The sequence below is a fragment of the Arachis stenosperma genome, chromosome 1 (assembly GCF_014773155.1).
Source record: "Arachis stenosperma cultivar V10309 chromosome 1, arast.V10309.gnm1.PFL2, whole genome shotgun sequence".
Taxonomy (NCBI): Eukaryota; Viridiplantae; Streptophyta; class Magnoliopsida; order Fabales; family Fabaceae; genus Arachis; species Arachis stenosperma.
In genome coordinates, this window is record NC_080377.1 from 64,636,223 (window position 1) to 64,663,323 (window position 27,101).

Consider the following 27,101-nt stretch of genomic DNA (forward strand, 5'->3'; position numbering starts at 1 on the left):
AAACCCTTGCATAAGCTTGCCATGGAAAGGAGTAAGAAGGATTGGATGAAGACAGTAGGAAAGCAGAGAGACGGAAGGGACACAGCATCTTCATGCGCTTATCTGAAATTCCCACCAATGAATTGCATAAGTATCTCTATCTTTATCTTTATGTTTTATTCATATATCATTCATAACCATTTGAGTCTGCCTGACTGAGATTTACAAGGTGACCATAGCTTGCTTCATACCAACAATCTCCGTGGGATCGACCCTTACTCGTGTAAGGTTTATTACTTGGACGACCCAGTGCACTTGCTGGTTAGTTGTGCGGAGTTGTGATAAAGAGTTGAGATTGCAATGAGCGTACCATGTTGATGGCGCCATTGATGATCACAATTTCGTGCACCAATAGCCTTAAGACATAGTTACTAAATACTAATGATCATGTAATAAAGACACAAACATAGATAAACATATAGCATAAAAAAATAAAAAACAGAGAAATAAGAACACGGAATGAGTCCACCTTAGTGAGGGTGGCACCTTCTTGAAGGACCAATGGTGCTTTTTGAGCTCCTCTATGTCTCTTCCTTGCCTCTGTTGCTTGATCCCTAGTGATTTTGGTGCTCCTATCCTTAGTTGCTCCCAATATTTGTGTGGAGGAAAATGTATCCCTTGAGGTATCTCAGAGATTTCTTGATGAGGGAATTCCTCATGCTCTGTTGATGTACAGTCAAATGCTCTACTACTGAGCTATGGACCCTTGAGATGAATCTCTCCATCTCCCATGACTCAGAGGTGGAAGCTTTTGTCTTCCCTTTTCTCTCTCTCTCTTTTTGTTTTTGAGGTTTCTCTGGCCTTAGGTGCCATCAATGGTTATGGAAAAACAAAAAGGCTATGCTTTTACCACACTAAACTTAGAATGTTGCTCGCCCTCGAGCAAAAGAAGAAAGAATAGAAGAAGAATGAGAAGATATGGAGGAAAGAGAGAGAGATGTGTGTATCGGTCAAGGGGAGAAGAGAGGGTGGGTTTGGGTGGGAGAGAGATATTTGAATTTGAAGGTAGGTGGAGTGTATGGGAAAGAGAGATTGAGGTGATTGGTGAAAAAGAGAGAAGGTGAGTTGAGGTAGGTGGAGATCCTGTGGGGTCCACAGATCCTGAGGTGTTAAGGATTTAACATCCCTGCACCAATTAGGCGTGTAAAATGCCCTCTGCATGCAATCCTGGCGTTTGACGCCAGATTGATGCTTGTTTCTGGCGTTAAACGCCAGTTTTATGCTTGTTTTGGGCGTTCAACGCCAGTCTGCAGCATGTTTCTGGCGTTGAATGCCAGCTTTCCTCAGTGTGCAATCCTGGCGTTTAAACGCCAGATTGCTGCATTTTCTGGCATTCAACGCCAGATCCATGCTCTGTTCTGGTGTTGAACACCATCCAGATGCTCCTTACTGGCGTTTAAACTCCAGTGAGCCCTTCCTCCAGGGTGTGCTGTTTCTTCTGCTGTTTTTTATTCTGTTTTTAATTTTAGTATTTATTTTGTGACTCCACATGATCATGAACCTAATAAAACATAAAAGAACAATAAAATAAAAATAGAAATAGATAAATAAAAATTGGGTTGCCTCCCAATAAGTGCTCCTTTAAGGTCACTAGCTTAACAGTAGGCTCTCATGGAGCCTCACAGGTGATCAGGTCAATGTTGTAGACTCCCAACACCAAATTTATAGTTTGGATGTGGGGATTCAACACCAAACTTAAAGTTTGGTTGTAGCCTCCCAACACCAAACTTTGAGTTTGATTGTGGGGGCTTTGTTTGACTCTGTCTTGAGAGAAGCTTTTCATGCTTCCTCTCCATGTATACAGAAGAACACCCTTGGGTCTTAAACACAAGGTAGTCCCCATTCAATTAAAGGACTAATTTTCCTCTGTTAACATCTATCACAGCTCCTGATGTGGCTAGGAAAGGTCTTCCAAGGATGATGCATTCATCCTCCTCCTTCCTAGTGTCTAAGATTATGAAATCAGCAGGGATGTAAAGGCCTTCAACATTCACTAACACGTCCTCTACCAATCCATAAGCTTGTCTTACTGACTTGTCTGCCATTTGTAATGAGAATATGGCAGGCTGTACCTCAATGATCCCCCAGCTTCTCCATTACAGAGAGTGGCATAAGATTTATGCCTGACCCTAGGTCACACAGAGCCTTCTCAAAGGTCATGGTGCCTATGGTACAGGGTATTAAGAATTTGCCAGGATCTTGTCTCTTTTGAGGTAAAGTTTGCTGAACCCATGTATCTAGTTCACTAATGAGCAAGGGAGGTTCACCTTCCCAAGTCTCATTACCAAACAACTTGGCATTCAGCTTCATGATAGCTCCTAGATATTGAGCAACTTGCTCTCCAGTTACATCTTCATCATCTTCAGAGGAAGAATAGTTTTTAGAGCTCATGAATGGCAGAAGGAGGTTTAATGGGATCTCTATGGTCTCTATATGACCTTCAGATCCCTTTGGGTCCTCAATAGGAAGCTCCTTCTTGCTTGAGAGATGTCCCATGAGGTCTTCCTCATTGGGATTCACGTCCTCTCCTTCCTCCCTAGGTTCGGCCATGTTGATTATGTCTATGGCCTTGCACTCTCTTTTTGGATTCTCTTCAGTATTGCTTGGGAGAGTACTAGGAGGAGTTTCATTGACTTTCTTACTTAGCTGGCCCACTTGTGCCTCCAAATTTCTGATAGAGGACCTTGTTTTACTTATGAAACTTAAAGTGGCCTTAGACAGATCAGAGACTAAATTTGTTAAATTAGAAGTGCTTTACTCAGAATTCTCTGTCTGTTGCTGAGAAGATGATGGATAAGCTTGCTGTTGCTGAGCCTATTTCTTTGACCATTATTAAAGCCTTGTTGAGGCTTTTGTTGGTCTTTCCATGAGAAATTGGGATGATTTCTCCATGATGAATTATAGGTGTTTCCATAAGGTTCACTCATGTAATTTACCTCAGCTATTGCAGGGTTCTCAGGATCATAAGCTTCTTCTTCAGAAGATACCTCTTTAGTACTGTTGGATGCATTTTGCCATCCATTCAAACTTTGAGAAATCATGTTAACATGCTGAGTCAACATTTTGTTCTGAGCCAATATGGCATTCAGAGCATCAATTTCAATAACTCCGTTCCTCTGAGGCGTCCCATTATTCACAGAATTCCTCTCAGAAGTGTACATGAATTGATTATTTGCAACCATGTCAATAAGTTCTTGAGCTTCTGCAAGTATTTTCTTTAGGTGAATGAATTCACCTGCAGAATGGTCCAGTGACATCTTAGAGAACTCAGATACACCATAATAGAATATATCCAGAATGGTCCACTTTGAAAGCATGTCAGAAGGACACCTTTTGGTCATCTGCTTGTATCTTTCCCAAGCTTCATAGAGGGATTCACCATCTTTTTGTTTGAAGGTCTGAACATCCACTCTAAGCTTGCTCAGCTTTTGAGGAGGAAAGAACTTAGCCAAGAAGGCCATGACCAGCTTATTCCAAGAGTCCAGGCTATCTTTAGGTTGTGAATCCAACCATGTTCTAGCTCTGTCTCTTACAGCAAAAGGGAAAAGCATGAGCCTGTAGACTTTAGGATCTACTCCATTAGTCTTAACAGTCTCACAGATCTGCAAGAACACAGTTAAAAACTGGTAGGGATCTTCTGATGGAAGTCCATGGAACTTGTAGTTCTGTTGCAGTAGAGCAACTAGTTGAGGTTTCAGCTCAAAATTGTTTGCTCCAATGGCAAGGATTGAGATGCTTCTTCCATCAAATTTGGAAGTAGGTTGATAAACCCATAATTCATGGTTTATCTTGTGCTCAATTGAGTGGTTTTTATCAACTCTTTACCCACTTATTCATACTATTTGCATGGTTTTACATTTGCCTTCCTAATTATGTGCTTTGATTGAAAACATGCTTCTTTGGCCTTAAGTTCCCTATGTTTAATCCTCTCTTATTACCATTAGATGCCTTGATATGTGTGTTAAATGATTTCAGAGATTACAAGGCAGGAATGACTCAGAGGATGGAAAGGAAGCATGCAAAAGTGGAAGGAATACAAGAAGTTGGAGAAACTGCTAAGTTGTCTAGCCTGACCTCTTCGCACTCAAATGGCTATAACTTTAGCTACAAAGGTCCAAATGACGCGGTTCCTGTTGCGTTGGAATGCTAACGTCCGGGGCTTCGATTTGATATATAATATGCCATAGTGGCCCTGATGCTAGGCGACACGACCGCGTGCTCCATGCGTCCGCATCGCAGTGACGAAAAACCAGCGTGGCAGATTTCTTCTCCAGCGATTTATGGGCTGTTTTCGACCCAGTTTTCGGCCTAGAAAACTCAGATTAGAGGCTATAAAGTAGAGGGATTGCATCCATTCAGATTAGGCACTCATAATTCACTTTTTACAGTTTTAGATGTAGTTTTTAGTGAGAGAGGTTCTCTCCTCTCTCTTAGGATTAGGATTAGGATTAGAAATTAGGATTTTTAGAAACTATGATTTAGGACTTCTCTTGGTTTTTAAGAGTGACTCTCGATTCAGGTTCAATGTTCCTTTTTATTTATTTTTCCAATTAAATTTATGAACTGTTCCATGTTTAGATTGATCTCCTTAATTAATGTTATTTGAGATATTTCAGATTGATGATTGCTGTCTTTTATTTATATAAATAATTTAGATTTTCCTGTTTTCCTCTTGGCTTTGGTTAAATAATTGGTGACTCTAGAGTTATCAAACTCATTGTTGATTGAAAATTGGATTTCTTCATTTCATTAATTCAAGTTCTAATAACTCTAGTCTTTCCCAAGGAAAGACTAGGACCTGAGGAATCAAAATTAATTCATCCACTTAACTTACTTTCATAGTTAGAGGTTAACAAAGTGGGAGAAAAATCCAATTCTCATTACAATTGATAAGGATATCCAGGATAGGACCTCCAGTTCCCATATCTTGCCAAGAGTTTATTTTATAGTTATTTATTTATTTTTCTTATTATTTTTTGTGCAACATACTGCCCCCTTACTTCCAAAACCCCAATTTTACCTTTTTTATAACCAAAAATAAGAACATACCTCCCTGCAATTCCTTGAGAAGACGACCCGAGGTTTAAATACTTCGGTTATCAATTTATTTAGGAGTTTGTTACTTGTGACAACCAAAACGTTTGTACGAAGGGATTTCTGTTAGTTTAGAAACTATATCTACAACGCGACTGTTTTTGTGAAATTCTTTATTGGCAAAAATCCTAACGTCAAAATGGCGCCGTTGCCGGGGAATTGCAAACGTGTGCCTTATTATTGGTTATTGTAAATATTTTTCAAAAAAAAATTAAAAAAAAAATTGTCTTCCTATCTTTTTCAAAAATTATATCTTTTTCAAAATATTTTCTTTTTATTAATTTTTGTTTTTATTTTCTCTTACTACCATGAACTCTCACCCCTTTGGCTATGAGTCTGGTTACAATTATGTTGCAGGAAGAGGAGATTATAATGACAACATGCACCATGGTTGGAACAATCAAAGATGGGAGGAGCCACAAGGATTTGATCAACCCTCATGGCAACAACCACCTCCAATGGACTATCAACAACCATTCTGTGATGCATATCAAGATGATGGCTATGGTGAGTGCTCTTTTGATTATCAACAACCACCACCATATGCCTATGAACCCCCTCCTCAACATGACTTTAGACCACCATACTCACAAGCCCCTTTTCGCCATTCACCCCCATATGACCCTAACCCTCATCCACCATACCAACCACCTTATGAGCCAAATGAACCATACACAGAACCACCACCTTTCCAACACAACTACTCTCATGAGCCACTACCTCAATATTCACCATCTCCATATAATTATCAAGATGAACCACCTTCCTATTATGAACCCTCTCTCCCAACCAATGAATCCTCATATCCACCCCAACCTCCAATAGATGACAGACTTCATGTTTTCCTTCAAAGTTCTTCAAAAAGGCAAGAAAGGATAAATAAGAGTGTGCAAACTTTTGCGGCCACCTTAGGCGAGTTAGTAAATATAATAGCTTCCCAATATTTGAGCTCTCAAAGAACTCCCATGGCTACATGTGAAGAATCAAAAGAAGAGCAAAGCATGAAGGAGACACTAGAAACTTCGGTGGACAATGAGGAACATGGCTTTGTATTGGAACAAGTGGAGGAAGCCATAATAGTTGCAGAGGAAGAAGTGGTTGAAGACTTAGGAGATGCTGAACCTCCATGGGAAAGTCAGGTTATAGAGCATCCTTCAAAGACGTTTGAAGCTGATGTTGAGGAGGGTATACGGGCATATCATAGTTGAAGACTTTGAAGGAGACGATCAAGAGATGGATTCAATCATTAATGAATTCTTATCTACATTTGAATCCTCTCCCATTGGACTTGACATGGAGATTACAGAAGAAGAAGCACAACCTCCCTTGCCCTTGGTGAACACTGAAGAGGAGATTGAATTGGAAGAAATCCACCAAGAGGAAGAGGTTGATATTGAAGAAGATTGCCAAGAGGTGGAAGATGTCGAAGAAGAGCACAAGGGAATGGAGCTTGCACGTTCATTAGAAACACCTCCCCCTAAGTTGCCATCATCCTTCACAACATTCAAGTGGGTAAAATTCGTATCCCTTAGCTTTCTAATTCCACTTGAATATGGGCTACTGGAGACGGATGGTCAACTTAGAGCTCTCTGTGACATTAAGTGTAAGCGGAAGATGGTCAGTAGTAAGAATTGTCAAGCAAAGTTCAACATGGTTGTGTGCTCAAAGTTTAAACGTAAAGGTTGGTATAAAGCTCAACTGACTGGGTCTAGGAAGTTGTTTGGCAGCTCTAGTGAGAATTCAGATTGCTTGCTACCCAGATGGAATCATGATGATCTACACAAAGATGGGTGCAAAGGCAAGGTCTGGGACCCCGGAATCCATTCTATCAATCACCACTCTTGGGGCCTTGTCATTTGCTTTAACTTACTTGAAGGCTTTCTGCGCCTAGTTTGGGACCCCGGAGGTTACTGGAGATACAAACATTGGTGGGGATTCCTGGATCAGTACAAGCACAAACCACCATAACAGGGAGCTCACCAAATGTCCAACTTAAGGACTTTAACTAAAAGTGCTAGATGGGAGACAACCCACCATGGTATGATCATTCCTTTTTCTTTTTTATTCAGTTTTATTTGTTTTCAAGTTTTATTTTATTTTATTGTATTAAACCTGGAGATTTGCATAACATTCATATTAGCATTGCATACTACATACTTGCATATATATATATATATATAAAAGGGGGCCACGCGACGCGACTGCATCAGCGACGCGTCCGCGTCGCGAGGAGAGGGGAGAAAATAAAAAACGAACAGAGAGTCACACGAGAGCGTGGCTAGAGGCGTGCCAATGGCACAAATCGTCCCACGCGACTGCGTCATATGGGAAAAATGGCCTCCCACGCGACCGCGTGCCCTGGATTTCGACGTAATAATGGTGCACAGCCGAAAGTTGTGCTGGACTGGCGCTGGACTGGCGCTAGATGCGCAGTCCATCTCATGCGACCGCGTGGATCATGCGACCGCGTCACATTCTTCTAAAGCCCACTCGTGCGATCGCGTCACCCACGCAATTGCGTCACCCAAAATTTGGCAAAATAAGATTTTGAACTGAGAGTTGTGCGAGCGCGAGGCTGCCCTCGCGCCAGTAGCATAAATTGAGTCACGCGACCGCGTCGATTAACTTACAGCGCAAGTCGCACGACCGCGTGCCCCACGCGTCCGCGTCGCTTGCGCCGCATAGCTTATCCTAATTTACCAAATATCTTATCTTTTCTTCCCCAATCCTAATTTCTTCTATCTTTTTTCTTCTTTCTTCTTTCTTACTTATCTCTTCTTCCTTTCTTTCACTTCTCATTCTTCTTATCTCTTATTTTATTTAATTTATTTGTATACTTTCATTCATTGCATTATTTTCATTGGTGTTAGAAATTTATTTGGGTCATTATTTTCTATATTTTTGTCAATTGTTTGACAATTATATATTACTTTTTAAAGGGTTGCTTGCATGTTCAATTTATTATTTTCAAATAGCTCATTTACCATGCATGCTATGTGTTTGTGAAAACGCCCGTACGGCATTGTGCACTATTTTTAAGATTTCTTTTAATCTATTACTATAAATGCTTGCTTTTCACAAAATCCTTTTTATATTTTATTAATAAAATATAATTGTTATTACAAACATGATTGTTAGTTTGAAAGACTTGATAATCTAACTTGGACATTGAATGCTTGATCTAGGCTACTCATGCCTTTGCCAGCATGCCAATAAACATCTTGCATATTAACTATCCTCACATGAACTTACTATATTTCCATTGATGACTTTTCACATGTAGTCATGACCATGTGCTAACGTCATTTTTCTTTTTATGCATTGATTACCACCTTTCCCGCTCTCTTCCTTGCTCTAACCCTTAGCTCCAAAAGTTACTTTCTTTTTTCTTTTCAGGCTGGCCACTAGAACGGGTAAAGAGAAAGCTTCTACAACGAGCAACAGCTGAGGAACCACAACACCCGCCCACCTGTACTTCTCAGCCTGCACCAAGGACGATGCAATATTTAAGCGTGGGGAGGTCAATACCGATCTCCACGGGTTAGTGATGAGCGGATAATTTATACGCTTTTTGGCATTGTTTTCAGGTAGTTTTTAGTAAGTTCAAGCTACTTTTAGGGATGTTTTCATTAGTTTTATGTTAAATTCACATTTCTGGACTTTACTATGAGTTTGTGTGTTTTTCTGTGATTTCAGGTAATTTCTGGATGAAATTGAGGGACTTGAGCAAAACTTTAAAAAAGCTGACAAAAGGACTGCTGATGCTGTTAGAATCTGACCTCCCTGCACTCGAAATGGATTTTCTGGAGCTACAAAACTCCAAATGGCGCGCTCTCAACGGCGTTGGAAAGTAGACATCCAGAGCTTTCCAGCAATATATAATAGTCCATACTTTATTCGGAAATTGATGACGTAACTTGGCGTTGAACGCCAAGTACATGCTGCTGTCTGGAGTTAAACGCCAGAAAAACGTCATGATCCGGAGTTGAACGCCCAAAACACGTTATAACTTGGAGTTCAACTCCAAGAGAAGCCTCAGCTCGTGGATAGATCAAGCTCAGCCCAAACATGCACCAAGTGGGCCCCGGAAGTAGATTTATGCATCAATTACTTACTTATGTAAACCTAGTAGCTAGTCTAGTATAAATAGGAGAAGTTACTATTGTATTAGACATCTTTGGTCTCAGTTTTGTTTTATTCCTCATCTTAAGAGGCTATTGATCACATTCAGGGAATGAAAAGCAATGAATTTTGCAAAATAGAATAACACATGAACAACAATTTCGTCCACCAAGTTTTTGGCGTCATTACCAGGGAAAGAAAAAGCAATGAATTTTACAAAATACAATAACAAAGGAATCACAATTTCGTCCACCAAGTTTTTGGCGCCGTTGCCGGGGATTGTTCGAGTTTGGACAACTGACGGTTCATCTTGTTGCTCAGATTAGGTAATTTTCTTTTCAAAAATCTTTTTCAAAATTTTTCTTTTCTTTTTCATTTTTCCAAAAATATTTTCGAAAAAAATTAATAAAAATCCAAAAAAAATTAGAAAATCATAAAAATAAAAAATATTTTGTGTTTCTTGTTTGAGTCTTGAGTCAATTTTTAAGTTTGGTGTCAATTGCATGCTTTAAAAATTTTTCTTGCATTTTTCGAAAATTCCATGCATTCATAGTGTTCTTCATGATCTTCAAGTTGTTCTTGATAAGTCTTCTTGTTTGATCTTGATATTTTCTTGTCTTATGTCTTTTCTTGTTTTTCATGTGCATCTTTGCATTCATATTTTTCATGCATTAAAGATTTCTAAGTTTGGTGTCTTGCATGTTTTCTTTGCATTAAAAATTTTTCAAAAATATGTTCTTGATGTTCATCATGATCTTCAAAGTGTTCTTGGTGTTCATCTTGACATTCATAGCATTCTTGCATGCATTCATTGTTTGATCTAAAAATTTCATGCATTGAGTATTTTTGTTGTTTTTCTCTCTCATAATTAAAAATTCAAAAATAAAAAAATATCTTTTCCTTATTTCCCTCCAAATTTTTGAAATTTTGGGTTGACTTGATCAAAAATTTTCAAAATTAGTTGTTTCTTACAAGTCAAATCAAAATTTCAATTTTAAAAATCATATCTTTTCAAAATCTTTTTCAAAAATCATATCTTTTTCAATTTTTTTTTATTATTATTTTCAAAAATTTCAAAAATATTTTTCAAATTATTTTCAAAATCTTTTTCTTATCTTTATATCAAATTTTTGAAAATTAGCTAACAATTAATGTGATTGGTTCAAAAATTTGAAGTTTGTTACTTTCTTGTTAAGAAAGGTTCAATCTTTAAGTTCTAGAATCTTATCTTGTAGTTTCTTGTTAGTTAAGTCATTTTAAAAATTAGATCTTTTTATCTTTTATCTTATCTTTTTCAAAAAATTTATCTTTTTCAAAATTTGATTTCAAAATATCTTATCTAACTTCTTATCTTCTTATCTTTTTAAAAATTTGATTTCAAATCTTTTTCAATCAACTAACTAACTTTTTGTTTGTTTCTTATCTTTTTCAAAACCACCTAACTACTTTTCCCTCTTTAATTTTCGAAAATATCTCACCCCTTTTTCAAAAATTCTTTTTAATTAACTAATTGTTTCATGTTTTAATTTTAATCTTATTTAATCTCTAATTTTCGAAAATTACTAATCTCTTTTTCAAAATTATTTTCGAAATTTTCCTTCTCTTTTCTTATTCTATTTAATTATTTATTTACTAACACTTCTCTTCACCTCTCTTCATCTAAAAATCCGAACCATTCTTCTTCACTCTTCTCCCCTTTCTTTTTCTACTAACATAAAGGAATCTCTATACTGTGACATAGAGGATTCCTCTTCTTTTCTTGTTTTCTTCTCTTTCATATGAGCAGGAACAAGGAAAAAGGCACTCTTGTTGAAATTGATCCAGAACCTGAAAGGACTCTGAAAAGGAAATTGAGAGAAGCTAAATTACATTATTCTAAAGGTAACCTTTCAGAAATATTGGAACAAGAGAAGGAGATGGCAGCTGAAAATAATAATAATGCAAGGAGAATGCTTGGTGACTTCACAAAGCCAACGTCCAAATTTGATGGAAGAAGCATCTCCATTCCTGCCATTGGAGCCAATAACTTTGAGCTTAAGCCTCAACTAGTTGCCTTAATGCAACAAAACTGCAAGTTTTATGGACTTCCATCTGAAGATCCTTATCAGTTTTTAACTGAGTTCTTGCAGATCTGTGAGACTGTAAAGACGAATGGAGTTGATCCTGAAGTCTACAGACTCATGCTTTTCCCTTTTGCTGTAAGAGACAGAGCTAGAATATGGTTGGATTCACAACCTAAGGATAGCCTGGATTCCTGGGATAAGCTGGTCACTGCCTTCTTGGATAAATTCTTTCCTCCTCAAAAGCTGAGCAAGCTGAGAGTGGATGTTCAAACCTTCACACAAAAAGATGGTGAATCCCTCTATGAAGCTTGGGAAAGATACAAGCAGCTGACCAAAAGATGTCCATCTGACATGTTTTCAGAATGGACCATATTAGATATATTCTATTATGGTCTCTCTGAATTTTCGAAAATGTCATTGGACCATTCTGCAGGTGGATCTATTCACCTAAAGAAAACGCCTGAAGAGGCTCAAGAACTCATTGATATGGTTGAAAACAACCAATTCATGTACACTTCTGAGAGGAATTCCGTGAATAATGGGATACCTCAAAAGAAAGGAGTTCTTAAAATTGATGCTCTGAATGCCATATTGGCTCAGAACAAAGTGTTGACTCAACAGGTCAACATGATCTCTCAAAATCTGAATGGATGGCAACATGCATCCAACAGTACTAGAGAGGCAGCTTCTGAAGAAGCTTATGATCCTGAGAACCCTGCCATGGCAGAGGTTAATTACATGGGTGAACCTTATGGAAACACCTATAACTCATCATGGAGAAATCATCCAAATTTCTCATGGAAGGATCAACAAAAGCCTCAACAAGGCTTTAACAATGGTGGACGCAATATGCTGGGCAATAACAAGCCTTTTCCATCATCTTCTCAGCAACAGACAGAGAATTCTGAACAAAACACTTCTAATTTAGCCAATATAGTCTCTGATCTGTCAAAGGCCACTTTCAGTTTCATGAGTGAAACAAGATCCTCCATTAGAAATTTGGAGGCACAAGTGGGCCAGCTGAGTAAGAAAGTTATTGAAACTCCTCCCAGTATTCTCCTAAGCAATACAGAAGAGAATCCAAAAGGAGAGTGCAAGGCCATTGATATAGTCAATATGGCCGAATGCACAAGGGAGGAGGAGGACGAAAATCCTAGTGAGGAAGACCTCCTGGGACGTCCCTCAAGCAAGAAGGAGTTTCCTATTAAGGATCCGCAGGAATCTGAGGCTCATATAGAGACCATAGAGATTCCATTAAATCTCCTTCTGCCATTCATGAGCTCTGAAGACTATTCTTCCTCTGAAGAGGATGAAGATGTAACTGGAGAGCAAGTTGCTCAATATTTAGGAGCTATCATGAAGCTGAATGCCAAGTTGTTTGGCAATGAGACTTGGGAAAGTGAACCTCCCTTGCTCATTAATGAACTAGACACCTGGATTCAGAAAATTTTACCTCAAAAGAGACAAGATCCTGGCAAGTTCTTAATACCTTGTACCATAGGCACCATGACCTTTGCAAAAGCTCTGTGTGATCTAGGGTTAGGGATAAATCTTATGCCACTCTCTGTAATGGAGAAGCTGGGGATCATTGAGGTACAACCTGCCTTGTTCTCATTACAATTGGCAGATAAGTCATTGAGACAAGCTTATGGAATAGTAGAGGACGTGTTAGTAAAGGTTGAAGGCCTTTACATCCCTGCTGATTTCATAATCTTAGACACTAGGAAGGAAGAGGATGATTGCATCATCCTTGGAAGACCTTTCCTAGCTACAGCAGGAGCTGTGATAGATGTCAACAGAGGTGAATTAGTCCTTCAATTGAATGGGGACTACCTTGTGTTTAAGGCACAGGGCCGTCCCTCTGTGACAAAAGAGAGTAAGCATGAAGAGATTCTCTCAGTTCAGAGTCAAGAAGAGCCCCCACAGTCAAACTCTAAGTTTGGTGTTAGGAGGCCACAACCAAACTCTAAGTCTGGTGTTAAGACCCCATATCCAAACTCTAAGTTTGGTGTTGGCACTATACAACATTGACCTGATCACCTTTGTGGCTCCATAAGAGCCACTGTCAAGCTATTGACATTAAAAAAGCGCTTGTTGGGAGGCAACCCAATTTTATTTATCTAATTTTTATTTTATTTTATTTTATTGTTATTTTGTGTTTTATTAGGTACATGATCATGTGGAGTCACGAAAAAAATATAAAAATTAAGAACAGAATAAAAAAACAGCAGAAGAAAAAAATCACACCCTGGAAGAAGCACAGGCTGGCGTTCAATGCCAGTAAGATGCATCTGGCCGGCGTTCAACGCCAGAACAGAGCATCATTTTGGCGCTGAACGCCAGAAACAAGCAACATTCTGGCGCTGAACGCCAGGAATGTGCCTAGAGAAGAAAAGCTGGCGCTAAACGCCAATAACAAGCATGAAACTGGCGTTCAACGCCAGAAACATGCTTTACATGGGCGTTGAACGCCCAGAATGTGCACCACACGGCGTTTAAATGCCAGAATAGTGTGCAAAGGCAATTTACATGCCTATTTGGTGCAGGGATGGAATTCCTTGACACCTCAGGATCTGTGGACCCCACAGGATCACCTCAGGATCTGTGGACCCCACAGGATCCCCACCTACTATATTCCCACCTTACCTCCTAATCCTAGTTTTACTCTTCCCCATGTCACACTTCCCAACACCCTTCACCAATCACCTCAATCTCTCTTCCCAATCACCCCCTTCACCACTCACATCCATCCACTCTTCCCCATAAACCCCACCTACCTTCAAAATTCAAAAACATTTTCCCACCCAATCCCACCCTATATGGCCGAAACTTCACCCCCCCTCTCCCTATATATACCCTTCCATTCTACTTCATTTTCACACACCACAAAACCCCCTCTTCCATACCTTGACCGAACCTACACTTCCCCTTCTCCTCCATATTCTCTTCTTCTTCTTCTTCTCTTCTTTCTTCTCTTGCTCGAGGGCGAGCAATATTTTAAGTTTGGTGTGGTAAAAGCATAAGCTTTTTGTTTTTCCATTACCATCAATGGCACCTAAGGCCGGAGAATCCTCTAGAAAAGGAAAAGGGAAGACAAAAGCTTCCACCTCCGAGTCATGGGAGATGGAAAGATTCATCTCCAAGAGCCATCAAGACCACTTCTATGATGTTGTGGCAAAGAAGAAGGTGATCCCCGAGGTCCCTTTCAAGCTCAAAAAGAATGAGTATCCGGAGATCCGACATGAGATCTGAAGAAAAGGTTGGGAAGTCTTAACCAACCCCATGCAACAAGTCGGAATCTTAATGGTTCAAGAGTTCTATGCCAATGCATGGATCACTAGGAACCATGATCAAAGTATGAACCCGAGTCCAAAGAATTATCTCACAATGGTTCGGGGGAAATACTTAGATTTTAGTCCGGAAAATGTGAGGTTGGCATTCCACTTGCCCATGATGCAAGGAGATGAACGCCCCTACACTAGAAGGGTCAACTTTAATCAAAGGTTGGACCAAGTCCTAATGGACATATGTGTGGAAGGAGCTCAATGGAAGAGAGACTCCAAAGGCAAGCCAGTCCAACTAAGAAGACTGGACCTCAAACCTGTAGCTAGAGGATGGTTGGAGTTCATTCAACGCTCCATCATTCCCACTAGCAATCGATCTGAAGTTACTGTGGATCGGGCCATCATGATTCATAGCATCATGATTGGAGAGGAAGTAGAAGTTCATGAGGTCATCTCCAATGAAATCTACAAAATAGCCGACAAGCCCTCCACCATGGCACGGCTAGCTTTTCCTCACCTAATTTGCCATCTATGTTACTCAACTGGAGTTATCATAGAAGGAGACATCCTCATTGAAGAGGATAAGCCCATCACCAAGAAGAGGATGGAGCAAGCAAGAGAGACCCCTCACGGTTCTCAAGAGATGCATGAGGAAGCTCATCATCAAGAAATCTCTGAGATGCCTCAAGGGATACACTTTCCTCCCAACAACTATTGGGAGTAACTCAACACTTCCTTAGAAGATTTGAGCCACAATGTGGAACAATTAAGGGTGGAACATCATGAGCACTCCATCATTCTCCATGAAATAAGAGAAGATCAAAGAGCAATGAGGGAGGAGCAACAAAGGCAAGGAAGGGACATAGAAGAGCTTAAGAACATCATTGGTCCTTCAAGAAGAAGACGCCACTAAAGGTGGATTCATTCCTTGTTCTTTATTTCTTTCTGCTTTATGGTTTTTATGTTGTATGCTTATCTATGTTTTGTGTCTCTACTTCATGATCATTAGTATGTAGTAACCATGTCTTAAAGCTATGAATAAATTCCATTAATCCTTCACCTCTCTTAAATGAAAAATGTTTTAATTCAAAAGAACAAGAAGTACATGAATTTCGAATTTATCCTTGAATTTAGTTTAATTATATTGATGTGGTGACAATACTTTTTGTTTTCTGAATGAATGCTTGAACAGTGCATAAATTTTGATCTTGTTGTTTATGAATGTTAAAACTGTTGGCTCTTGAAAGAATGATGAACAAAGAAAAATGTTATTGATGATCTGAAAAATCATGAAATTGATTCTTGAAGCAAGAAAAAGCAGTGAAAAACAAAAGCTTGCGAAAAAAAAAGTGGCGAAAAAAATTATAGAAAGAAAAAGAAAAAGCAAGCAGAAAAAGCCTATAGCCCTTAAAACCAAAAGGCAAGGGTAAAAAGGATCCAAGGCTTTGAGCATCAATGGATAGGAGGGCCCAAGGAAATAAAATCCAGGCCTAAGCGGCTAAATCAAGCTGTCCCTAACCATGTGCTTGTGTCATGAAGGCCCAAGTGAAAAAGCTTGAGACTGAGTGGTTAAAGTCGTGATCCAAAGCAAAAAGAGTGTGCTTAAGAGCTCTGGATACCTCTAACTGGGGACTCTAGCAAAGCTGAGTCACAATCTGAAAAGGTTCACCCAGTTATGTGTCTGTGGCATTTATGTATCCGGTGGTAATACTGGAAAACAAAGTGCTTAGGGCCACAGCCAAGACTCATAAGTAGCTGTGTTCAAGAATCAACATACTTAACTAGGAAAGTCAATAACACTATCCAAAATTCTAAGTTCCTAAAGAAGCCAATCATTCAGAACTTCAAAGGAAAAAGTGAGATGCCAAAACTGTTCAGAAGCAAAAAGCTACAAGTCCCGCTCATCTAATTATAATTAATATTCATTGATATTCTGGAATTTATAGTATATTCTCTTCTTTTTATCCTATTTGATTTTCAGTTTCTTGGGGACAAGCAACAATTTAAGTTTGGTGTTGTGATGAGCGGATAATTTATACGCTTTTTGGCATTATTTTTAGGTAGTTTTTAGTAAGTTCAAGCTACTTTTAGGGATGTTTTCATTAGTTTTTATGTTAAATTCACATTTCTGGACTTTACTATGAGTTTGTGTGTTTTTCTGTGATTTCAGGTAATTTCTGGCTGAAATTGAGGGACTTGAGCAAAACTCTGAAAAAGGCTGACAAAAGGACTGCTGATGCTGTTGGAATCTGACCTCCCTGCACTCGAAATAGATTTTCAGGAGCTATAGGACTCCAAATGGCGCGCTCTTAACGGAGTTAGAAAGTAGACATCCAGAGCTTTCCAGAAATATATAATAGTCGATACTTTATTCGGAAATTGACAATGTAACTTGGCGTTGAACGCCAAGTACATGCTGCTGTCTGGAGTTAAACGCCAGAAAAACGTCATGATCCGGAGTTGAACGCCCAAAACACGTTATAACTTGGAGTTTAACTCCAAGAGAAGCCTCAGCTCGTGGATAGATCAAGCTCAGCCCAAACATGCACCAAGTGGGCCCCGGAAGTGGATTTATGTATCAATTACTTACTTATATAAACCCTAGTAGCTAGTCTAGTATAAATAGGAGAAGTTACTATTGTATTAGACATCTTTGGTCTCAGTTTTGTTTTATTCCTCATCTTAAGAGGCTATTGATCACATTCAGGGAATGAAAAGCAATGAATTTTGCAAAATGGAATAACACATGAACAACAATTTCGTCCACCAAGTTTTTGGCGCCGTTGCCGGGGAAAGAAAAAGCAATGAATTTTACAAAATATAATAACAAAGGAATCACAATTTCGTCCACCAGTTAGTTAGCCCCTTCTCAACACCAATTTTTGTTTTTTTTCATTGTTTCATTTGCATGTTTATTTGATTTTTGCATATTTTACCACTTGGTTGAAGTAATATTTTCTTTTTAAGAAACTTTTTATAGTATTTCAATAATTTAAATTAAAAACTTTTTGAATAACTTGTATGAAGAAATTTTATTTTGGAACATTGTTTAAAGCTTGAACACACAAAACCAGTGAGATTTTGAGCCTATTTGATTGGTTGCATTTTATCAACCAATATTTTAATTTTGGTGTGTGTTTTTCTCTCTAAAATTGTGATCTTTGTCTTGCTTGATTCTATATTTCCATTGTATGCATACACTTATATGATTGAGGCCTTGTTTCACTGAGCTTACATACCCATATGGCCTTAACCTTTTCATTATCTATTGCAAACCAATTTTGAGCCTATTTTACCCCTTTGTTCTTTATTTTAGCACATCATTAACTCTAAGCAAAAAACAATAATGTCCTTAATTTGAATCCTTGGTTAGCTTAGACTAGTGAGAATGCTTATGAATTAAGTGTGGGAAAAAGTGGGTTTGGAAACATCTGGTTTGAGAATTGAGTATGTTAGAATTTTCTGAAAATGTGAAAGAAATGTTTAGGACATGTTCATGCATTCAATAAACTAATCATATACATTGAGAAAAACAAAAGAAAAAAAATAATATAAAAAAAGAGCAAAATAAGTAAAAGGGGACAAAATGCCCCAAAGTAAATGGTGAAAGCAATGCATATGAGTTGTACTTGAAATTAGAATGCATGAATATGTGGAAAACATAGTTAATGGGAAGTCAGATTTTATATTATGATTACATGGATTGTCCTAAGTTAGGTGGAATAGTTTATATTAATTAAGGATTCAAATTTTAGTCTACTTGGCCAAATACAATCCTACCTTGACCCTAACCCCATTACAACCCTTAAAAGACCTCTCGATTTGTGTATTGGTGCATTAAATTTTTGTTGATTGTTAGATGAAGAGCAAGCAATAGAAAGCAAGATTAGAGAGAATTGAGAGAATTGACCCTAGACACTTGAGAGTTAGAATGATATACACTACCAGTAAGGGTTCAGTGCTCAATTCTATGTTCCCTGCTTTCATGAGCTATCTTCTTATTGCAAGTTATTTGTATTGTATTTTGTGATTTGAATTAGTGAAATCCAGTTCATATTTGTCTTGAAGAACTTATTTATTTTTAACCAAGTAGGTAGAAACATTTTGCATTTAGTTGCATTCATAGGTTGCATCTTATACATTCTATCATTCCTCTTCATTCCTTTATAGCTTCTCTTGAGCTTAGCATGAGGACATGCTAATGTTTAAGTGTGGGGAGGTTGATAAACCCATAATTCATGGTTTATCTTGTGCTCAATGGAGTGGTTTTTATCAACTCTTTACCCACTTATTCATACTATTTGCATGGTTTTACATTTGCCTTCCTAATTATGTGCTTTGATTGAAAACATGCTTCTTTGGCCTTAAGTTCCCTATGTTTAATCCTCTCTTATTACCATTAGATGCCTTGATATGTGTGTTAAGTGATTTCAGAGATTACAAGGCAGGAATGACTCAGAGGATGGAAAGGAAGCATGCAAAAGTGGAAGGAATACAAGAAGTTGGAGAAACTGCTAAGCTGTCTAGCCTGACCTCTTCACACTCAAACAGCTATAACTTTAGCTACAGAGGTCCAAATGATGCGGTTCCAGTTTCGTTGGAAAGCTAACATCCGGAGCTTCGATTTGATATATAATATGCCATAGTGGCTCTGAGCCTCTGACGCTAGGCGACGCGACCGCGTGCTCCATGCGGCCGCATCGCAGTGACGAAAAACCAACGTGGCAGATTTCTTCTCCAGCGATTTCTGGGATGTTTTTGACCTAGAAAACTCATATTAGAGGCTATAAAGTAGAGGGATTGCATCCATTCAGATTAGGCACTCATAATTCACTTTTTACAATTTTAGATGTAGTTTTTAGTGAGAGGGGTTCTCTCCTCTCTCTTAGGATTAGGATTAGGATTAGAAATTAGGATTTTTAGAAACTATGATTTAGGACTTCTCTTGGTTTTTAAGAGTGACTCTCGATTCAGGTTCAATGTTCCTTTTTATTTATTTTTCCAATTAAATTTATGAACTGTTCCATGTTTAGATTGATCTCCTTAATTAATGTTATTTGAGATATTTCAGATTGATGATTGATGTCTTTTATTTATATAAATAATTTGGATTTTTCTGTTTCCCTCTTGGCTTTGGTTAAATAATTGGTGACTCTAGAGTTATCAAACTCATTGTTGATTGAAAATTGGATTTCTTCATTTCATTAATTCAAGTTCCAATAACTCTAGTCTTTTCCAAGGAAAGACTAGGACCTGAGGAATCAAAATTAATTCATCCACTTAACTTACCTTCATAGTTAGAGGTTAACAAAGTGGGAGAAAAATCCAATTCTCATTACAATTGATAAGGATAACCAGGATAGGACCCCCAGTTCCCATATCTTGCCAAGAGTTTATTTTATAGTTATTTATTTATTTTTCTTATTATTTTTTGTGCAACATACTGCCCCCTTACTTCCAAAACCCCAATTTTACCTTTTTCATAACCAATAATAAGAACATACCTCCCTGCAATTCCTTGAGAAGATGACCCGAGGTTTAAATACTTCGGTTATCAATTTATTTAGGGATTTGTTACTTGTGACAACCAAAACGTTTGTACGAAGGGATTTCTGTTAGTTTAGAAACTATATCTACCACGCGACTATTTTTATGAAATTCTTTACTGGCAAAAATTCTAACGTCATAGGTGTAGTATAGTCACCAAGCATCCTCCTTGCATTATTATTTTTGGCTGCCATCTCCTCTTCCTTTTCAAAAATTTCTGTAAGGTTGTCTCTGGATTGTTATAATTTAGCTTTTCTTAGTTTCCTCTTCAGAGTCCTTTCAGGTTCAGGATCTGCCTCAACAAGAATATTCTTGTCCTTACTCCTGCTCATATGAAAAAGAAGGGAACAGAAAATAATAATATGGATCCTCTTTACCACAGTAGAGAGATTCCTTTATGTTAGTAGAAGAAGAAAGGAATAGAAAAAGGAAAAAGTAAGAATCCAAACACAAGGGTGAAGATAGGTTCAGATTCTTGAGATAAAGAGAAGTGTTAGTAAATAAATAAATAAATAGAAAGAGATGAGAGAGAGGGGTTTTCGAAAATTAACTTAAAATAAAAGAAAAATGTTTTTGTTTTTATTTTAAATTAAAGTTAAAATTTGGAAATTAAGAAAAAGAATTAGATAAAAATTAAAATTTGAAACAATTAGTTAGAAAAAGAATTTTGAAAAAGAGTGAGAGATTTTCGAAAATTAGAGAAGGAAAAGTAGTTAGGTGGTTTTGAAAAAGATAAGAAACAAACAAAAATTTAATTAGTTATTTGAAAAAGATTTGAAAATCAATTTTGAAAAGATAAGAAGTTAGAAAAGATTTTGAAATTGATTTTGAAAAAGATATGATTTGAAAAAGATATTTTTGAAAAGATATGATTAAAAAAGATATTTTGGAAAAGATTTGACTTTTTTTAAATAAAATTGATTACTTGACTAACAAGAAACTAAAAAATATAATTCTAGAATTTAAAGATTGAACCTTTCTTAACAAGAAAGTAACAAACTTCAAATTTTTTAATCAATCACATTAATTATTAGTAAAGTTTTCAATTTTGAAATAAAGATAAGAAAAAGATTTTGAAAATAAATTTTAAAAATTTTTAAAAATTAAAAAAATGAAAAAGATTTGATTTTTGAAAAAGATTTTGAAAAGATAGGATTTTTAAAATTGAAAATTTGACTTGACTTATAAGAAATAGCTAAGTTTTAAAAATTTTTGACTAAGTCAACTCAAATTTTCAAAATTTATGAGAAAATTAAGGAAAAGATATTTTTTATTTTTTTGAATTTTTAATGATGAGAGAGAAAAATACAAATATGACCCAAAACATGAAAATTTTAGATCAAAATATTTAATGCATGCAAGAACATTATGAATGTCAAGATGAACACCAAGAACACTTTGAATGTCAAGATGAACATCAAGATTTATTTTTGAAAAATTTTTAAGAAAAGAAAAACATGCAAGACACAAAACTTAGAAATTTTCAATGCTTAGACACTATGAATGCAAGAATGCATATGAAAAATAATAAAAAACACAAAACAAGAAAATATCAAGATCAAACAAGAAGACTTACCAAGAACAACTTGAAGATCATGAAGAACACATGCATGAATTTTCGAAAAATGCATAGATTTTAAAAACATGCAATTGACACCAAACTTAAAAATTGACACTAGACTTAAACAAGAAATACAAAATTATTTTTTATTTTTATGATTTTATGATTTTTTTTTGTATATTTTTTTTGAAAATTAACTTTTAGAAAAACGAAAACAAGAAAAAATTTTTGAAAAATTTTTGAAAACTTTTTGAAAAGAAAATTACCTAATCTGAGCAACAAGATGAACCGTCAGTTGTCCAAACTTGAACAATCCCCGGCAACGGCGCCAAAAACTTGGTGCACGAAATTGTAATCTCTAATAATGGCATTCAACTTGGTATGCGCGTTTATAACTTAGCACTTTCTTCACAACTTCGCACAACTAACCAGCAAGTGCACTGGGTCGTACAAGTAATAAACCTTACGTGAGTAAGGGTCGATCCCACGGAGATTGTTGGTATGAAGCAAGCTATGGTCATCTTGTAAATCTCAGTTAGGCGGATAATAAATGGTTATGGAGTTTTCAAATAATAATAATAAATAAACAGAAAATAAAGATAGAAATACTTATGTAAATCATTGGTGAGAATTTCAGATAAGTATATGGAGATACTTTGTCCCTGTTGGATCTCTGCTTTCCTACTGCCTTCCTTCAATCCTTCTTACTCCTTTCCATGGAAAGCTGTATGTAGGACATCCCGTTGTCAATGGCTACATCCCATCCTCTCAGTGAAAATGGTCCAAATGCTCTGTCACAGCACGGCTAATCATCTATCGGTTATCGATCATGTCGGAATAGAATCCATTGATTCTTTTGCGCTTGTCATCACGCCCAACAATCGCGAGTTTGAAGCTCGTCACAGTCATTCAATCCATTAATCCTACTCGAAATACCACAGACAAGGTTTAGACTTTCCGGATTCTTATGAATGCCGCTATCAATTCTAGCTTATACCACGAAGATTCTGATTAAGGAATCTAAGAGATATGCGTTCGGTCTAAGGTAGAACGGAAGTGGTTGTCAGTCACGCGTTCATAGGTGAGAATGATGATGAGTGTCACGGATCATCACATTCATCATGGTGAAGTGCAACGAATATCTTAGAATAGGAATAAACTGAATTGAATAGAAAATAGTAGTAATTACATTAAAACTCGAGGTACAGCAGAGCTCCACACCCTTAATCTATGGTGTGTAGAAACTCCACCTTTGAAAATACATAAGTGATGGTGGTCCAGGCATGGCCGAATGACAAGCCCCCATGAATGGCATATGAAATCGAAAATAAGGGAAAAGGACCCCCTAGTACAATAGTAAAAAGTTCTATTTATACTAGACTAGCTACTAGGGTTTACAAAAGTAAGTAATTGATGCAGAAATCCACTTCCGAGGCCCACTTGGTGTGTGCTTGGGCTGAGCTTGAGCTTTACATATGCAGAGGCTTCTTTTGGAGTTGAACGCCAAGTTGTAACGTGTTTTTGGCGTTCAACTCTGGTTCGTGACGTGTTTCTGGCATTTGACTCCGGAATGCAGCTTGGAACTAGCGTTGAGCGCCAGTTTGCATCGTCTAATCTCAAATAAAGTATGAACTATTATATATTGTTAGAAATTTCTGGATGTCTACTTTCCAACGCCGTTGAGAGCGCGCCATTTGGAGTTTTGTAGCTCCAGAAAATGTATTTCAAGTGCAGGGAGGTCAGAATCCAACAGCATCAGCAGTCCTTTGTTAGCCTTTTATCAGAGTTTTGCTCAGGTCCCTCAATTTCAGCCAGAAAATACCTGAAATTATAGAAAAACACACAAACTCATAGTAAAGTCTAGAAATGTGAATTTTACATAAAAACTAATGAAAACATCCCTAAAAGTAGCTAGATCCTACTAAAAACTACCTAAAAATAATGCCAAAAAGCGTATAAATTATCCGCTCATCAGCCATATCCTCAGAGACTTCAAAAGGAAACCAAGGACAAACAGTTTTCAAAGTTCTTGAAAGTGTTCAAAAAGTTGCAAATCAATATTCCTTTGCTGAGGTTTTGGAACAAATGCCTCTCTATGCCAAGTTCATGAAGTAACTGTTGTCAAAGAATAAGCCTTTAAAGGGAGATGAGACAGTGGTCCTGACTAAAGAATGCAGTGCCATCATTCAGACTAACTTACCAAAGAAGATGCCAGATCCATAGAGCTTTCAAATTCTATGCACCATTGGAAGCACAACCTTTGAGAAAGCGTTATGTGATCTGGGAGCAAGCATCAGTTTAATGCCCTTGTCTGTGATGAAGAAGCTGCAAATTCAAGAGGCATAACCCACAAAGATAGCATTACAGATGGCAGACAAATCTATGAAGCCTGCATACGGATTAGTGGAGAATATTTTGGTCAAAGTGGGTAAGTTCTTCCTCCCAGCAGATTTTGTGATTCTTGACACAGGGGAAGATGAGAATGCCTCTATAATTCTAGGAAGACCATTCCTAGCCACGGAAAGAGCTCTGATTGATGTAGAAGTGGGTAAATTAGTGCTTAGAGTGCATAATGAGCAACTGGTCTTTTATGTCTTCAAAGATATATATTCAACAGGTGAAGAAGAGAGGTGCATGCAGACTGAGCTTATTGATCCAACCCTTCAAAAATCCCCTGATGATACACAGTAGAATCTGCAGCTCAAACCTCCCTTGGCAACAATCAATAAAATTTCTCCTAACATCAAACCTAAGTTTGGTGTTGGGAATGCATCATCTACCAAGAAGGAGGTTCCCAAAAAGAAGAAAGTACCCAGAGGATGGAGAAACAAAAAGATCCCCACTGAAGGTTTCTCCCCAGGAATAAAGGTGGTGTTGACCAGCAATCCAGCATGAGTTTATACAGTAATCAGAATCCTTTCTCTGGAGCATATTGAGCTACGTTATGGAGACACAGGAAAGAAGTTCAAAGTAAGGGGTGAAGAGCTGAGCCCCTATGATCCTCCTCCTTAGAGGAGCTGATCGTCAAGCTAGTGACGTTAAAGAAGCGCTTCTCGGGAGGCAACCCGATAAATTCGTATCCTTAGCTATTTTTCAAAGTAGTAGTTTTCCTTTTTTATTTTGATTTTTATTGAGTTTTTATTGTTTCACTAATCATGCAGCTATGTTATTCCAGGAACCGAACACCTCAAGCTAAAAAACAAAAGCACATGACGCACAAGCGTCGCTGACACGAACGCGTCACTCATGTGTATGTGAAAAACAAAATTTGACAGAGAGTTGCGTGGGAGTGGCGCTGGACCCATGCTTGGTGCACAAACATGACCGCGCGTACGCATGTGCGTCGTTTGCAATTATCACCATCCACATGTGCGCGTCATTGACGCGTACGCGTGACCTACAAAATTAACGTAAATGAGTGTTTGGGCCGAGAGTTGTGCTGCCTTGGGGCTGGAAGCGTGCAAGAGCCATAAATTTACTCACGCGTACACGTCAGAGACGCGTGCGCGTCATTTGCAAAAATGGTCCTCCATGCGTGCGCATGCATGACGCGCACGCGTCGTATGAAATTATTGGTTCCCAAGCCACGCGAACAGAGAGTTACGCGTGCGAGCGGCTAGATTTGCGCGAATCGCACAAAACCAAGGGCACGCGGACGCGTGCCTGACGCCCATGCGTCATTAAGGAAAATTCGCGACCCACGCGTACACGTGCTGCACGCGTACGCGTCGCCTTCGCCGCACAACTACACTTGTTCACCGCACAGTTTTCACTTTTCTTTCTCTCTCTCCCAACCCTAATTCTCTCTTGTTCTTTTATCTTTGTATTCTTCTTTCCTCTCACTATTTGTTTTTATTTTCAATTCTTCTTTGCTTGAGGACAAGCAAACCTTTAAGTTTGGTGTTGACGCTTCGCTTATGGGTTTTCTGGCACAAAAGGGAGGCGAATCATCTTCACGGAGGAGCACAACCTGAAGAATAAAGCGACCACTAGGATAACTAAGGTGGTTGAGTTCCTTTCATTCTATATTCCTTCCCGCTTTTACTATGATATGTTCTGGTTTTCTGCTATTTTTCCTGGTTGTTGCATGACCCTTTATTAGTTAGATTCCTAGGTTCTAGTTTAGTTTTCTCTTAATTGCTTTAATTCTGAAAAGATGTCTCCTCACTGAGCTTGAATTCAAATAAAAAAAAGAAGTGATGTATTGCATGAGAAATTGAGTTTATAATTAGGAGTAGTCTTATTTACTTAAATGTGGTGGTATTTTTTGTGACTCTGAATGCATGACATGAACAGTGCATATTTAAATTTGAATAAAAAATATTGATGTACAAGGAATAGGAATTTAGAAAATTATTATGATTTCTCTGAATATAATGAAAGTTTAATCCTTGAAGCAAAAGAAACAGCAAAAGAAAGAAAAAAATAAATAAAAGCAAGGTCAAGGCTCTGAGCATCAATGACTAGGGAGGTCAGACATGATTAAAAGCTCAAAGAGTTGTTTCTCTAGTCACATGCTTGTGGTGTTCTTGTGTCAAGTAATCCTTGAGACAAAACATTTAGAGTCGAGATCAATTGCAAAGTACGCCAAAGGCTTTGAGCACCAATGTCTAGGAGTGACTATATATATATATATATATATATATATATATATATATATATATAAAAATAAAAAAAGAGAGTTCCCCAGTTAAGTGCTTGTGGTGTTTCTGTGTCAAGTAAAGCTTGAGACAAAACATTTAAAATCACGGCTAGGCTCAAGGTGAAAAGCACCAAAGAAAAAAATTGTTGTGTTCAAGGATTAAATTGAGTTACAAAAGATCAGAGAATTCATAATATTATCCGGATTCTAATTCCGAATGACAATGACATCCTTCTGATTCAAAGGAGAGTGAGATGCCAAAACTATTCAGGATGCAGTTGTAAACCCCACTATAAGAAGAGACATGAGCTTAATCAAACTCTCATTCTCATGCAAATTCACATCCTAAGCCTATATTAGTTTTGGTTGCTTGAGGACAAGCAACAATTCAAGTTTGGTGTTGTAATGCATGAGCATCTTTCCTATCTTTTCCTAGTGAATTTGCATCTAATTTGTTGAGTTTAATCAAGAATTAATTATATTTTAGCCACTATGGATGCTATTTTGAGTTTTGTGCAATACTGTTTATTTTAGGTATCATTCGGCTAGATTTGATGGAGTTTTTGCAGCACAAGAATCAGAGGAGATGGCAGCGAGGAGTGATGCGCACGCGTGCCTAACGCGTGCGCCTGATTTGGAGGTATCTATGCCAACGGGCACGCGTGACTGACGCGTACGCGTGATTTGGAGCTTTCCACGGCGACGCGTGTGCGTGACAGACACTGACGCATACACGTGACTCGCGAAAA

General features: G+C 37.8%; 1 protein-coding gene and 1 non-coding gene across 2 annotated transcripts in view; both read left to right on the forward strand.

Moving 5' to 3' along the window:
* LOC130980452 (uncharacterized) overlaps nt 1-24,401 on the forward strand; it is a 36,801-nt gene extending 12,400 nt beyond the window's left edge. Inside the window, exon 2 of the mRNA XM_057904135.1 lies at nt 24,328-24,401. Coding sequence (XP_057760118.1) covers nt 24,328-24,401 — 74 coding nt within the window. The remainder of the gene's footprint in view (nt 1-24,327) is intronic.
* On the forward strand, nt 3,351-3,458 carry LOC130948921 (small nucleolar RNA R71). Its single transcript, XR_009073295.1, has one exon. It is a non-coding gene; the product is annotated as a small nucleolar RNA R71 (small nucleolar RNA).
* Nucleotides 24,402-27,101: the final 2,700 nt, after the last annotated feature.